The 14728-nt window shown below is 39.4% G+C and overlaps 1 protein-coding gene across 2 annotated transcripts; it reads left to right on the top strand.

Annotated features, from left to right (window-relative positions):
• The first annotated feature begins 793 nt into the window (after positions 1–793).
• Positions 794–13398, top strand: LOC119743258 (BRO1 domain-containing protein BROX-like). 2 transcript variants are annotated; one of them, XM_038219671.1, is made up of 10 exons: positions 794–842; positions 5660–5953; positions 6928–7026; positions 7856–7928; positions 9179–9284; positions 9538–9713; positions 10360–10441; positions 10700–10850; positions 11701–11851; positions 13042–13398. In XM_038219671.1, exons 2-10 carry the CDS (start codon positions 5751–5753, stop codon positions 13141–13143), a joined length of 1143 nt encoding a protein of 380 aa, XP_038075599.1. In that variant the 5' UTR covers positions 794–842; positions 5660–5750; the 3' UTR covers positions 13144–13398. The 2 variants fall into 2 exon arrangements, with proteins under 2 accessions (XP_038075599.1, XP_038075591.1); XM_038219663.1 differs by lacking the exon at positions 794–842 and adding an exon at positions 1096–1254.
• The last annotated feature ends 1330 nt before the right edge of the window (positions 13399–14728 follow it).

Raw genomic sequence — 14728 nt, 5'->3', positions numbered from 1 at the left:
ATGCAGTCTATTAGTTCTGCAATTAATTTTTCTTAATCATTATTATCCCCACAAGGACAGAAATTGGAAGATGATGAATCACTCTTGTATCTCATACACATTGGGGCTATATTCTATTTAGTTTAGGAATTCGTAGGAATGTTACGTTGGTTGTGTAATGTGTGCATTGTCCTATTATAAACGATGTTAGATCCTATGGGGAGGGGGATTTCATGCTTGGGGCGCTGTTCATAAACTGTGCAGCATGCTACAGCATTCTCTTTTATACATTATGAAAGATGCGTTAGTGCCACAATTCGTTGTAGCGGGTTATTTAATCCAAAATACGGATTAATAATTATTACGGATGATTTAATCCGTAATTGAAAAAAATCGTAATTATGGATGAAATTATCCGTAATAACGAATTAATTGTAACAATTATGCGTCTGGTCTGATATTCAACTGGAATTGGAACTTGGAGCCGAATTGGAGCCGAACACCTATGTGGGCGCTGTACAGTGTTCACAGCCAACATAATTGTCAATGCCAGACAATAGGTGGCGCTATTCGCTTTGCACGGGACGCTAAAATAAAAACCCCGTTCTCGAAAAAAAACCGGGGTTTCCGTGAAACCCAACACAAAATCGCAGAAAAGGGCACTTTCTATTATAAAACCCCCCTATTAAATTTGGTAACTTGTAGGGACTGTGATTTTCTCTGTAGTTGCCAAATTTCAAATGGAAGCAACTTTTTTTCATGGGGGGGGGGGGGTCGTTCCTCCCCCCTCCCCCCATACATCAGTCCGGGTGAACTTCAGGGAGGAACAGTGGATCGAAACGTTAGGTCGTCTAATTTCGTTGGTAAGTAATGCTTAATATCAAATTAAATAATCAGTAATAAAGGATTATTTAGCCAAAATAACGGATAAAAGTGACATATAAAAGTGTCTTCTACCAATGATCTCGGTATAAATGAAGATCAATACAGCATAATTTCTTTTATTTTAAGATCATTTGGTCTGGAACTGACGCGTGAGGGCGCGCGTTAACCAAAAACTCAAGTCTCAAGCTTAGCACGGCACCCAGTCGCGCGGTCGACTTGGGCGAAGTCTAGCTGCACTCTATAATGCACAGCTAGCTAGCCAGCTAATGACGAATGAGTGAATGTCAACATGGCGCACTGGTTCCACAGAAATCCTCTGAAGGCAACTGCACCATTAAATTTTGATCTTGGACGTCAGGCTTCAACTTCATCAGCAAGGAAAGTTTGTAGGTATGTAAACAGTAAGACAGCTGGGAACCGATGGAAGAAAGAACAACGATCATGGCCGTGAGAGCTAATTGTCGTGATGCTTGTGATCTTATTCTTCATGTTGTCGTGGATGTTCAACATGTTCGTGTGTATCCGTATGATGATGAGTCATACCATAGTTAGGTCATACTCACGGGATTCCAGCAGGTTGGCTTTTAATTTGGTAAGCCCTCATACAGGGCATTAGTTCCTTTTTAAGACCCCATTCATTATACGAAGTGGCTATCGTTACGGCACTCGTTGTTTAGCGCCCTCTACGATATTTTTTTGATACGCACGCAGGTATATAATTATTTGTTTCCACATGTTTTATCAAGCAGTGCGCCAGCTCAGCCGATAGAGGGTAGGATTTTGCACCGCGAGGTTGCGGGTTCGAATCTCAGTTTTGCACTCAAATTTTTTACCTTTTCTAACCTGAGGCTTTTGAGGATTTTTTTTAAAAGGGAAATAAAGTCCGAATTTCATAAAGTTCAAATTCACTTTTTTCCTTCTAATTTTATATTTTCTTGTCATGTTTTTTTATAAAAGTTGCCAGGTTGCAGTCTACCGTAACGATAGAAAATGGGAAATGCGTTACGGCTGCCGTAACAATAGCCACTGCGTTCATTATAAGCAACGAAAAAAAATGATGTTAAAAATGTTATACTAGGGCTAGACCCGTGAACGTGGCTTGTAAACTACGCCACGCTGTTGTCTATTTTCGAACCTGGCGAACGTGTCCCTCTGACTCCCTCCGTTACACACACTGGACGTTATTTTGCCCATGTAATAAGTACTCACATATGAAGCTGTCTTGAATTCTATTTGTACGTCAAAACTTGCATTTGACGAACATTGAGGAAAATTCTGGCCCCGGTTCATGAAGTCCGTCCGCTACTGCTAGCTGCCATTTTCTCCCAACTGACGCATGCGCATTGCGTTTTATTTTCGTATGATTCGACGGCTGTTTACTGTCGCAGCTAAAACAGACATCGTTTTAGACAAGTTTCAAGTCCTTTCCTCTCTCACCGCACCGCACGCGGTCGCACGTGCGCCCGCGTGTGTGTGCACACACGTACTGTACACGAGATGAGCCGAGCAGCCAATCGTCTGCGAGGTTTTTTTTCGGGGTTGCGACATGAAACAGCCGTCAATCTGTCCAAGCGACTCAGACGCATCCGGGGTTATTTGTCAGGGTCAGGTTAAAATCTAATTTCTACACGTTCGTATGGGTCTTTACTGATGGGCAAATTTCGTCGAAATTACACAGCCTAAACAATCGGACGGGCAAATTTAGATTTCTAGGTGAGTACTCAACACCCATACGGAATTATGTGTGTCGGATCGATTTCGCCAGGTTCGAAGTGAAACAAGAACGTGGCGTTGTATACAACGCCACGTTCACGGGTCTATACTAGGGCCTACTATCTTGAGTGGTGATTGTGTAGTGTAGGGCCCGGTTCCTAGTATAAGGAAACAAAATCCACTTTAAAATTATTGGACCTACCAAACTAGTTGGCGACATTCTCAATAAACAAGTATGTCATAGATATATAGTAGTGCTCTAAGGAAGGTAAGTTGTTGGGACCCATGTGAATCAAAAGTGCCAGAAATTGTTTCATTTCTGCTGTATCGGTGTCTTTCCACTGATGAAAACGGGACGCTTGTCGCAATGGCCTTTGTTTGTTTATTTCTGCTGCCGCATATCTGTTCGTCTCTGTTACCATGATATCCAGTAACTCTGGTGTCACGAACAAATCAAACTAGTCACCAGGTGAAGCACCTTGCACTGGATTGCGAAGACCAGATTTTTCCCTGAAAATAAAAACTGGTGGATCTTGGGCAACATTTGACCCAGACTGGGACCGTGAGTGCATAAAAACGTGCAAAATTACTACTGACGTTTTTTTACTCACCATTCAGCTTATTAATGCCCACACAACACATACATCAAAATGATATAGTTGCAAGCATGTCACCTGCAAAATTTGAGACCTTAAATCAAATTTTAAGGCAAGTTTTTGACAGTTCAAAAACCATCCACGTCATTCTCCATGCTTTAGAAATGGTGGTGTGATTTCCAAGGTATTCTGGGTAGGTGTAGGAAGAGCCTTGCAGCTTACTTGTTTTTTAATCGATGGCCAAATGAACATAGCGCCCTCTGTTAAAAAATGAAACATTCTGCATTCACTCAGATCAACAAGAGGGCGCTGTTTTATCTACACGATGAAAATGTTTTAGCTGAGGAGTCTTTTTGCACAATTCATTGCAGTACACATCAACGTGATGTTTCGCTTTTGGATTTCGATAACTCCCTGCAAAATTAGAATAAAATGCTGAACATTTGGTGATGCAATGCTCACAACAGCAACTTTGCAGGGCAGAAGTTTCGGGGATTATTGAAGAAACTGTAGTGAGTAAGAAGCTTGCACATTTGATTCACACTGGTTTTATTATGCAGCACAAACTTTTGCACAATATGGATACCTTAAGTTTTGGGACTCTCATACACAGTATTGAGAGTCCCAAATTTTCGGACTACATTTGACCAGTTAGGCGAGGCAGCAGGCGCACGATTTCCTTCTCCAACTGCTCTGCCGGGTCTGCGTGCTGCTTGAGCTGGAGCTGCCGCTCAAGTTGGAGCTGCTGCTTGAACAGGAGCTGCTCCTCTGCCTGCAGCAGCTCCATGGCCACGTCCTCCTCTAGTGCGAACCCGTGACCACGTGGTTGGCCTCTCGTCCGTACCCTGCGACCTCTCCCCCGTCCACGTGCCACTGGCAGTGTATTGATGCCACTTGAAACATTCGAGTCTAAATCGCTGGATCGCTTCTTCCATCAGACAAAGAATCACTACATTCACCAGTTTGTGATTCATCCGAATCACTGTCATTCGTGGGCATTTCTGAAGTTTCATTTCCGTCAGATTCGTCAACAGAATCCATATCATCATCATCGCTAGCGCTGTCAGAATTCATCATGAGATATGCCACTCTGTCCGCACTGAGCTGCGCCATTTTGTAATAATGAATGTGGCAAGGATGGCTCAGTTCATGTAACATGCAATCCAATGGCAACGACAGTGAAAATTTTCGCAGAATGCCATATATATATATTGCATAACTGTCAAGGAGAAGCAAAGAAGTTTGTTACCCCATTGCCAACCTACGAGTTATCTCGTAGTGACGAGGAACGAGATAACTCTTAGCTGGCAAACCGGAATAATCAACTCTATGCATTTGCCAGCCTACAAGTTATCTCGTAGATATTTTTTCCCCAAAGAGTAACTAGAAATGAATGCACTACAACATATAAGGACCTATTAAGTATGCACACAAGCGTACAACGCTTGGCAAATGGGCACACCCCGTGAAATTACGCGCGGCAGTCAACGTAACAAGAAGCACTGTTGGAAATTTCCATTAGTAGTTCGTTTTTTATTATTCGGCGAATCACGCGCAAGCGTTGACACGACACACACGTGTGCATGGTTGCTAAAAATCATCGGATCATTGCGCGACATCGCGTAGCTGCAATCGGCTCAGTGAGAACGGGTCACGGACGATGAATTCAGGCCCAATTCAAAACATGATTCAGCAAGTTTTGATTTGAAATCGAGATCCTAGAATGTTGTTCTCGAAATATACAGCTGAAGCTGAATCAGGTTAGTTGTTCAGTAAGCTTCTTTAGATTATGAGCAGTTTTGTTGTTTCAAACGAACAAAATGCACAAATTACAAATGATGGACTATACCTTTAAGAAAAACCAGTGAAAAAAACCTCATTTTTCTCAAACTGTGGAAACTATTTCAACCCAAATTTTTGTCTATGATTCCCTTTAGGCCAAAAAAAAGTCTCCGGTTTCTGGTATGTGCGTGTCGCCGTAGCAATGCGCGTCGGCAAAATGAAAAAGGTTTTTTTTCAATGTAGATGATGTCGCAACAACCGCCAAACTCACTGGTTTGACTGGAATCCTGCTGCTGCACAATTTTAACGTGTTTTTAGATGGAATTACGATCAAGTATAAGCTTTAAGGCCTCTCTGGACTCCCATATATTTTGCACTAAATTTAGTCTGGCACCATTTGCAGTCATCAGCCGACATTTGAAGAAGAAAAAAAGCCGCGTCGCCGCACCACTTTTGGGGCAAGCTCCATACCAGAAACAGGAGACTTTTTGGGGGGCCTTAGTGTTTCTCTTCATTTTGCCACGGATAAACCTAACCCCAATATGCCTCTAAACCTGTTTTCCAGAGAGGGGAAAGCCTTTTGTGGACGTGGGCAAGTCCACACAATGTCGCTGCTTCCTGGTTTATGTGGACATCTTTTGTTTGGAAGTCTACACAGTGTATGTAATGCTTGTACACCTGTATTTATTTTATTTTTTATGAAGTGATATCCGTGTGGCACGTGCACAACTTCTAGACCTCTTGCCGAATCCAGGTCACGATGTGTCAGTAGTGAAAAAGGCTAGTGAGAGGTATATGAGCTACCTTGAAGGATTCATAACAGCAGTAGAGGACTCCAAGACAAGCACTGATCAGCCCCAGCAGCAGACAGGAGAAGATGTGGGTAAACTGACACTACAGGAAACGAACAGTGATGGAGCAGGCAAAAACACTGGACAGAGTAAACTTCGCAATGCTGTCAAAATCACATGGACAAATTCACTGGGAGGAAAAAACATGTGAGTATAAAATTTGGTTCAACTTTATTTTCCTTTAAACTTTTAACCCCCTCATTTTGACTGCTCAACAGTAACCCCTTCCTAGCGAGATTTTGAATACACCAAAGCCATGATATCTGATCTACATCCCTGTCTGTGATGTTCATCCCTGTCTGTGATCAACCGGTAATGTAACACTGTCATGAAATGTAAGAATTTCATCCAGTTAAGTAATAACAAAACAACCTGAAACTGATTGATTCCTTATGAAAGAGCCCAAAACTGACTGGTGATGTTGCAACATATAAACCCATAATGTGCCTGCATTCAGGAGAACTTTTTAAAACTCTTTCAATCTTGCTGAGTTATTGAATATTTAAAGGCCCTTAGAAACATTTCCTTTTTTGAATCTTGGCAATATGTCACCCAGAACAGAAAATCAAGGAAAGTGAAGATCAATGAAAGAATCAATGTGTAAATGGACCGTTCCAAATTGGGCAATCATGGAGGGAAAAATGCTATGAACATGATTGTCTTCATTTTTGACATCAAGAGGGGGGGGGGGGCCTCCAGTACCCATCCTTTGAAGAGGTACATGTAGGCAGACACCATCACACACTGACCACTGAATTGTGTTCATGTCAGGAACATATAAAATGTAACTTACATGTAACTACATAGACTTTGTAATAGACACTGTGTAATAGACATTTTTCTGCAGAGGGTTTTACTTAAAACTCCATAGTAGCCTACTTTAGCCCAGGTGTACTGTACATGTACATATATGTCACAAAGTAAATGTAGCTGTGTACATGATTGTGTGGTAAACAAACATCAATCCTCATTTGTTACAGGTTTGTAAGCAGTCAGAATTTCAAATTGTAGACAGATCACACTCTGATGAAAATTATGAAAAATGTATGCATTGATACATATATTGGATATAGTTGAAGGTTTCCTTCTATTGAACAGTGGTATATATTTATTTCATCTAGATCCCAGAATGACTTCCTCTTTGAGCAAATAAATATGCTTTTCAACATTGCTCTGTGGTTGACTAAGCACGCAGCAAAGCTGTCAAGTAGCAGTGACGAGTAAGTTTTCCTTCATTTTAAAACATAAAATGTTTCCTGCTTTTTCTTTATTTAAAATGTTTGTCTGTTAATAGTGAAGAATGAACAAGCTCACCAAAGTGTTAACATATCCACAATTAAGTAAGATGGTTTCACTATTTCTAGCTTCTGTTGCTGAGGAGTTACTTGGTACATGTGTGTGTAGTCTCCCCTTCAGTCATCTTGCAGTTTTACCACATTATCAATTGTCCAAAGTCTTAACACCCTGCAATTCTGGAATAACATTTTCATCCTATACTGTCAGTTTCTTGGTGACAACAAAATTCATTTTTATGTTCTTCTAGATTCTTCTACAACAATGCAGTTACATGTAGATGTATTTGTAATGGGGTTCAGGTTTGGCATGTTCGCTGTGTGTATCCATAGTAGAAAATGTACACTGTAAATTGTATAGATGTACATGTATATTGGACATGCACAGTCAACTTGAACTTATCCTCTTGGGAACACCAGTAATTGTACAGCAACTATCTTTTTTAAAAAGTGTCACCAATTTCCTAGAACAAAAAACTGAATTGTTTTCATTTGGTCCACTGGTATTTATTGTGCTTCTCTGGAGTAGTGTGATTAATCCTTGAGTGAAACCTTCTGGAATAAGGAATCTGTAGCCAAAGCTTTTCATGAAAATTCATGGAACATGGATGATGGATTAAAAACACAAATAAAATGTGTATGAATTTCCTCCTGTAAATAAACCGTTTAAAAAACATGCTTGTACATGCCATTAAATGAAGTACATTATATGTATAAGGTAGCTAATATGTACTCGTTATCTCCCTGCACATATTAGAATATCTGAAGATGATGCCAAAGAAGTCCACAGAAGTTTGCGTGAGGCAGCTGGTATTTTCAAGCATATTGAGGTAAACCAATTCATGAGGGAGGAAGAATTTGGGTATTTACATGTAGAAGGTGGAGTTAATGTGCTTGTACATGTATGACAAGATCTTGGAAATGATATGGTCTTCTGATATGTATACCATGCTTAGAGCTCGTTGCCTCCGTTGGACTGGCCATGTTTGTAGATAGGCTCCCGAAAAACATCATCCACAGCGAGCTAGCAGATTCCCCCTGTCCCCCTGGTAACCCAAGGCTACGGTATAAGGACGTAATCAAACGCGACCTCACTGTGTTCTACATCCTTCTTTCATCATGGGAAGAAATGACACAAGAACGCTTGCTGTAGCACGATAGACTTTGCAATGGCTCGCATGTATCTGCCGAGAAGTATATCAATTTTTGTGTCAAGAGAAGGGAGTGGAGACATCAGAAATCTTCGAGTACAAGCCATTTAGACTTCATTTTGCAGTTCTCCTGTGGCGTTATGTGCTACTATCATCGACTACGATTTGCAGGCCATGATGATGATGATGACGACATGTATGACTATGTGATGACTCATGGTCACGTTTTGTCCATTTGAAGGATCATGTCACAAACATGATTGTAGAAATGACTTCACCATCTTGTTCAATTAACAACATCTATAAAAGCGTTTTCAATATAACCATACAAAAATAAAAACAGAATGAGTGCATGCAAAAAGCATAATTTGCCATTTCAGTACAATCCGGTACATGTTGGAAAATGTTCCGAATGAAAAGGTTCTTATTGAGTGAAATTCAAGTCCGTCATAGAAGTCTCTTGCACTTTTCACCTTGTAACCACGAGGGCAACACCATGCCTACCTGCAGCCATATTGCTGGAAAATATATTGCTTAAAAAAACAACGATGCCTGTCAAGAATGTCAGAGTGGAAAGGTCAAACCACCCCCCCCTTCCTTGACCAACACCAAATCCTACCCCGACACCACCCCCTATTAACATCTTCCTTCTGAATGCCGTTCAGTTTTCATTAGGCCACCATGGTGTCTAATTTACATTGAACAATGATGTGGATATTGCTATGCTGACCGAGACTCCACTCCATGTAGAGTTCCCCATAAATAAATTAACTCCTGCAGGAAATTTGTTTCTTTATACAATGTTCTTTGAGGGTTTAGCATGATATTACCACTGCCTGTGAGTGTAACCAAGCTATTTTGTTGGTCCCTCTGGATTTATTGGCACTCTTCAATATGAATTTTAATTGTGATTGGTATTTTTCTTGCAGGATAATATGCTGAACAAGTTGTATGAAACACCTGGCGATGGTTGCGATCTAGATCAGAGAATCCTGTCTGCATATGAGATACAGTGTAAAGCTGAAGCACAAGAAGGTTTGTGTCCTTTAACTTTGGCATGGGAACTTCATTGTACAAAGTACTTAGGCCAGCTTCTTTTAAATCACTGGCTCATCAGGTAATGTTCAGTATTTCTTAAATGAGATCCTGGACACTTTTATGCTTCACTGATGAACACAGATTTTACCATTTATTCTCAAAGTAATCAGTAAATTTGCCACCATAACTTGATAATTGTACCTTACAGGCGAAGTTGTGAAATAAATAAATGGTACTATTCAATTTCCAGTGACTCTTGCAAGGGCTATTGAGTTGAAGCACACCACCAGCCTCATTGCAGCCTTATCCCTTGAGACAAGTAGATTATTCACGACTGCTGATGATGCAATCAAATCCCTGGATGAAAAGCTGGTTATGAAGTGGAGGAAATACTTTCAATTCAAAAGTGTCTTCTACCAGTCATATGTGGGTATTTACTTCACTTATATTGAAGGTTTTGGGGTCTGTCATGGTTGTGTTTAGAACAATTACTTGTTTATTCTTGATGTGCTGTAATCTCAGAATACAAATTAACAGCATGTCCAATGCAGAAATCTGAAATTATCTGTAGTTCTTAATTTGAACATCAGTAGACCATATAATACTGTAATCAGCATATTTCTGGTGTTCTGGAACATTTAATATTAGCTTCTGGAACATGTTGAATAAAGACATGTCCAGGTTAGTGAGCCCAAATATTTGACCCAGTTCTTCAACATGACAACTCAAGGTAGATTGCCTTTAACCCCAATCATGAACCCAGCTGTGCTGCCGCCCAGCCAAATTCTTCTTCAATAAACACCGATATGGAACAAACGTAAGCAGTCTCATTATTCATAAGATGGAATTTGCGCCAGGGTGACATGTAAATTCAGTGTTGGGTTCTTGCCAGTCTCATTATGTTGTTACATATCACAAATAATTTATTTGAAGTATGTTTAAAAACCCTTTAATCGGACATAAAAGGACAAAAGCAAGAATTTTAAAAACTGACAACAAAATATTAATTTTACACATAGGAAATCCATATTTAATCCATAGTGGACTTGTGTGTTTTCAATCAATTGTTTAGGCACACTGCTACAATGGCAATGCATTACTGGCCAAAGATAAGGGAGGAGAGGCTGTCAGATCATTAAAAGAAAGCATGGCATGTAAGTAAAGAACAATTACAGTTGATTTTAATGAAACCTGATCCATCTTAAGCAATTCAGGACAAATATATACTGGTAGGTGTGAATATTGCATTGCAATATGATGCTGCTTCCAGATGAAAATCAGTTGGTGTTTTATTACTCATCGGACATCGTTGCTGTTTTTTTCATTCACACTTGTTTTCAGTTCTGTGAAATACTAATAAATTCAATTTTTCTAATGTACCTGTATTTCTTTGTTTGCTAAATATATGATAGTGTTTCAGAAGGCAGATAGTTTGGCCAAGGAGTATGCAAAAACCAAAGGTCCTGGTGTAGTAGCCAAACCGCAGCAACATCCCTTTTTCTTGCGTTTGGGACCCATCGTACATAGAATTCTGGAGAAAACAGAGAGAGAAAATGGCATGATGTAAGTATATATTTTCAGTTTTCTAAAGCTTTTTTTATTTACACTTGATTTGATTCACAATAGCTATAAATTGCAAGGAACATGTACATTATAGTTGTGGATGGCCTCCATACATCAGGGCCACAAGATCCATTTGCTCAGGTGGAAAGGCCTCATTCTGCAGCAACCAAAAACCTGAAATAAATCTGAGTTTTGAGGATGAGTGAATTAGCTGCCCTTGAGGTCAGCAGTCAGCACACAGAATGTTGAATGAATGTCCTCAGAAGTCATTGACTTCAGGCTACAATCCCGGCCACATCTCGCTGGCCCACCCTTCCCCGGCCCCCGGTCAATGTTGTCTCTCATTGCGCGGTCTGTGGTACAGGCTGGACCGGGGACGGTATGCTTGTTGTCATGTATCCCAACCATTTTGACCGGGATTGTAGCGTGCAATCTCCAAATGTTAAGATTTGATCCATAGGCCTTCCATATACTGGCTTCCATATACAGTGCCCTTGTGTCATCAAACCTGAGAGAAGCTACTAATTGATGAGTGAATCACTCCCAAAAGCTTCATTTTTATACTCCTCCAAAAAAAGTTACTTTTAATGAGTGTCACCCAGATTCCAACTAGCCTAATGATAATAAAAGATTCTGCTCTATCCAGAAATTCTTGGTTTCCAATAAGGATGTTAATGGTTGAAGAGTTAACATACATATATTTAAATCAGTTCAAGGAAACAAAGATCATGTTCTCACTTGAGTAGTAAGTGCAAACTGAACCTTTTGGTTTTCCCCTCAGGGAGTCCTGTTCTATGATCAGCAGGAATCAAGCTAATATCATAGTTTGCTTTTAACACATTTTGTGTAGATATCATGAGAAAGTTCCAGAAGAGCTTCCTGAAATAGACTCAAAAATGAAGTTTGGGTTAGCCAACCCAGTGGAGTATGAAGTACCTGTAAGGACCCCTGAGTGGTCTGCTGTTGTCTACAATGGCTTTGTCACTTCTCCTACAAATGAGGTAATTAATGAATTACCAACCATATTTCAAAGGTCTGGGTCACAAGAAATTCACTTAATGTCTTCCATTGATGGAGAAATATTGAAAAAGCTTGTTTGGTTACATCTGAGGCATCACTTTTTTTATTGCCTGTACGTATTCACAGCAGTGCATAGCCATTGCATTATTAGCTACAGCTATCGGCATCAAACTAGCGCCCAATGCAGTGCATAGCAAGTAAGTAAAATCTTTGAGGGGAGGTGTGTCTGAAGCAACTTTTTAAAGAAACATGAGTAATTGGAATCAAAACTATCACCTCGATTTTTCAGGACCAAATTATTATACCCCAAACTCCTTTAGTGCAATAATGACATAAAAGTCACAGATTTCAAGGTATACTCTGTGGACTATTGTATTCTTCTTTTTCATAATTTTTCCCAACTATTACAATTTCCTGGGAAATTAATTTTAGAACCAAAATAGCACCTTCCAGATGGATGTTCTGTCGTATCATGGTGCTCATCAGTTGTGGCTTACTGTACAATAAATGAATTCAATCTTTGATTACTGTCAGCTTTCTTGCTGGACATGATATGCACAAGGCGTGTGCTGGCGTTTTGCACCATGTACTGACAGTATAAGTGATAAAAATGATGTCACATTCGTTTTTATAAAATAGACAAGTCACTATTCCAGATCAGTGACATTACGCTATCCTAGGCCAAATATAAAACCAATGTTGTTTTAGGTAAATGTAGAACGTCACAATTCTGGTAGGATGTTTAGTGCTGTTTTAATAAGTCCATGTCAACTATTTGAATGATTGTTAATAGACATTAATATGTTTTTGTCCAAATGTCCACAAATGTACCTTCCTCAGTCATCCATGCTACCTTTGTAGTCATTCCAAACATGCAGGTTTTTTCCTTTCCCTTTTTGGTTATTGATTTGTCTTCTTTTAGTGGGCAAAGTACAAGCCAGGAGAGATGGGCTCAAGTATATTTGTCAAAGCAAAGCCCATACTACAAAATTACTTCTTTAAGACCAATTCAATGGAATTTATCTTTTTTTGATGTTTTTTTTATATGTTACAAATTGGAGTAATGCAAAATACAGTTGGCAGCATTAAGATGGTATTTGTGAAAAGTTAATGTCTTGATTATGAATGCCTGACCTATATTTTGTTGATGGCAATTTTGTGTACATTTCAGAAAGCAAATGACAAAGAAGATACTGTGAAGTCTGTGAAGGAAATTCCTGTAGAAGAAACAGACAAGCATCCTGGCAACACCACGGGATGTGCAATTTCATAAGTGTACAGTCACGATTCAAGTTTGTGTCTGGAAGGAAGTAAGCTTTAGATTGTTGTTGATACAGAAACCTTTTAAAGATGTACTGTCCTTGCTATGTTCAAGATTCAACCCGTAAAGAAAATTTAACCCAGGTTTTAGAGTAACAGGTAGTAACCATAATTCAACTATCAAAATTTAAATGTAAATATATGAAGCAATTCTTCACACTCTTATTTCTTTTGATAATAAAATGCATGCTACTTCATAGTCATTTAATTATTATGACGTGGTTTGTATATTATACAAATATTGACTGCTTCGAGTGATGTGGTAAAACTAGCCTCCCGAGGTGATCAATAGAGTGTACCTTTTTTCCCAAGATGAAGCTAAAGGAAAATGACATGTTCCATGAATCATAGATTAAAGCAGGCAATAGTTGTTTTGTAACACCTCACCCACAGATTCTACATAATTATTATATCTGATTAATTGAATCAAAATCAGGTACAGTTGTACTTCAATTGTGATTTAAGTATGCATGCACACATGGATGTCTGGTTGCTATGTGGGTTGCTATGCATATAGTACTTTTTCAGAGCAGAGCTGCCGTTCTAGTCTCTTTCATCATTCACAGCAAAATAGTAAAAATGGGGAATACAATGTGAGGTGATCTGGACCAAGCAAGAGACAGAATCTGTTAGTGAGATTTTACAATAATGTACAGTGTATATAGACATTCATCCTCCAGACAGATGATTTAAGTATTAACCGTTATAATCAAATGTATGTTAAATAAGATCCATAAATACCTAAGACAGTTTACCCATTCCTATTGGTCGAGAGCCCGTCCCATGGGTGGTTTTAAACAGTTGATAAAAACACTGGCTGGCTGGTTTTAAACACTTTTCCGGTGTCACATGAAATTTGGACTCCTATGAAATCTGGTCCCTTTGACACTTTTATTGGTTGAACATTCTCAATCTTCACTTAGGCATACTCAATACTACCAATGTGTCCGTATTTCATAAAGTCCCAAATTCAAACTACACCAGCACCGCTGTGTTCTGCACCACATTGCGCCACACACGCGCCAATCTCCATATAAGGAGATTTTTAGTACTACTCGCGAGAGGCACACACCATAACATAGCTAGAGGGGTGTTTAAAAACATGAAGTAAAATTGTTGAGCAAATTTGTTGGAAATTTTACATTATTGACTTTTCTTTTTACTTTGTTTAACCTAAAGGTATTTATGAATGGAAATATATACGTGCTTTGCCGGTATTAAACAAGTACATTTAAAACCGGCTTGGGCCCTGGTTGCCGATAATGGCCAGAGTCAAAGTCCAGGCCCCAAGCCCGTTTTAAACATACTTGTTTAATACCGGCCAAGCACATATTTATTCCCTTGTCAACATTTATTAATAAATATAACATGTACATTTTTGTAGATAAACACACACAAATGGATATTGAAATGCATGACCGAACCTCCTTGTTTTTCACACTGCTGAAAGGAGCAGTTGCTTTCAAGGAATTGGGTCAGCATTGCCCTGAAGATTTGTTTGGTGTCAAAGTTCAAAGACTCAAATGTCAGGGTCACCA

Source organism: Patiria miniata, unplaced genomic scaffold (assembly GCF_015706575.1).
Source record: "Patiria miniata isolate m_02_andy unplaced genomic scaffold, ASM1570657v1 HiC_scaffold_11, whole genome shotgun sequence".
NCBI lineage: Eukaryota > Metazoa > Echinodermata > Asteroidea > Valvatida > Asterinidae > Patiria > Patiria miniata.
Note: the sequence above shows the minus strand (reverse complement) of the source record. Positions and strands in the feature narration are given on the sequence as shown.

Coding starts and splice junctions, on each gene's coding strand:
- LOC119743258 (XM_038219663.1), top strand. CDS start 1,154: ATGGCGCACTGGTTCCACAGAAATCCTCTGAAGGCAACTGCACCATTA. Junction 1,255..5,659: donor TCAGCAAGGAAAGTTTGTAG/GTATGTAAACAG, acceptor TTTTTTATGAAG/TGATATCCGTGTGGCACGTG. Junction 10,851..11,700: donor GAGAGAGAAAATGGCATGAT/GTAAGTATATAT, acceptor CATTTTGTGTAG/ATATCATGAGAAAGTTCCAG.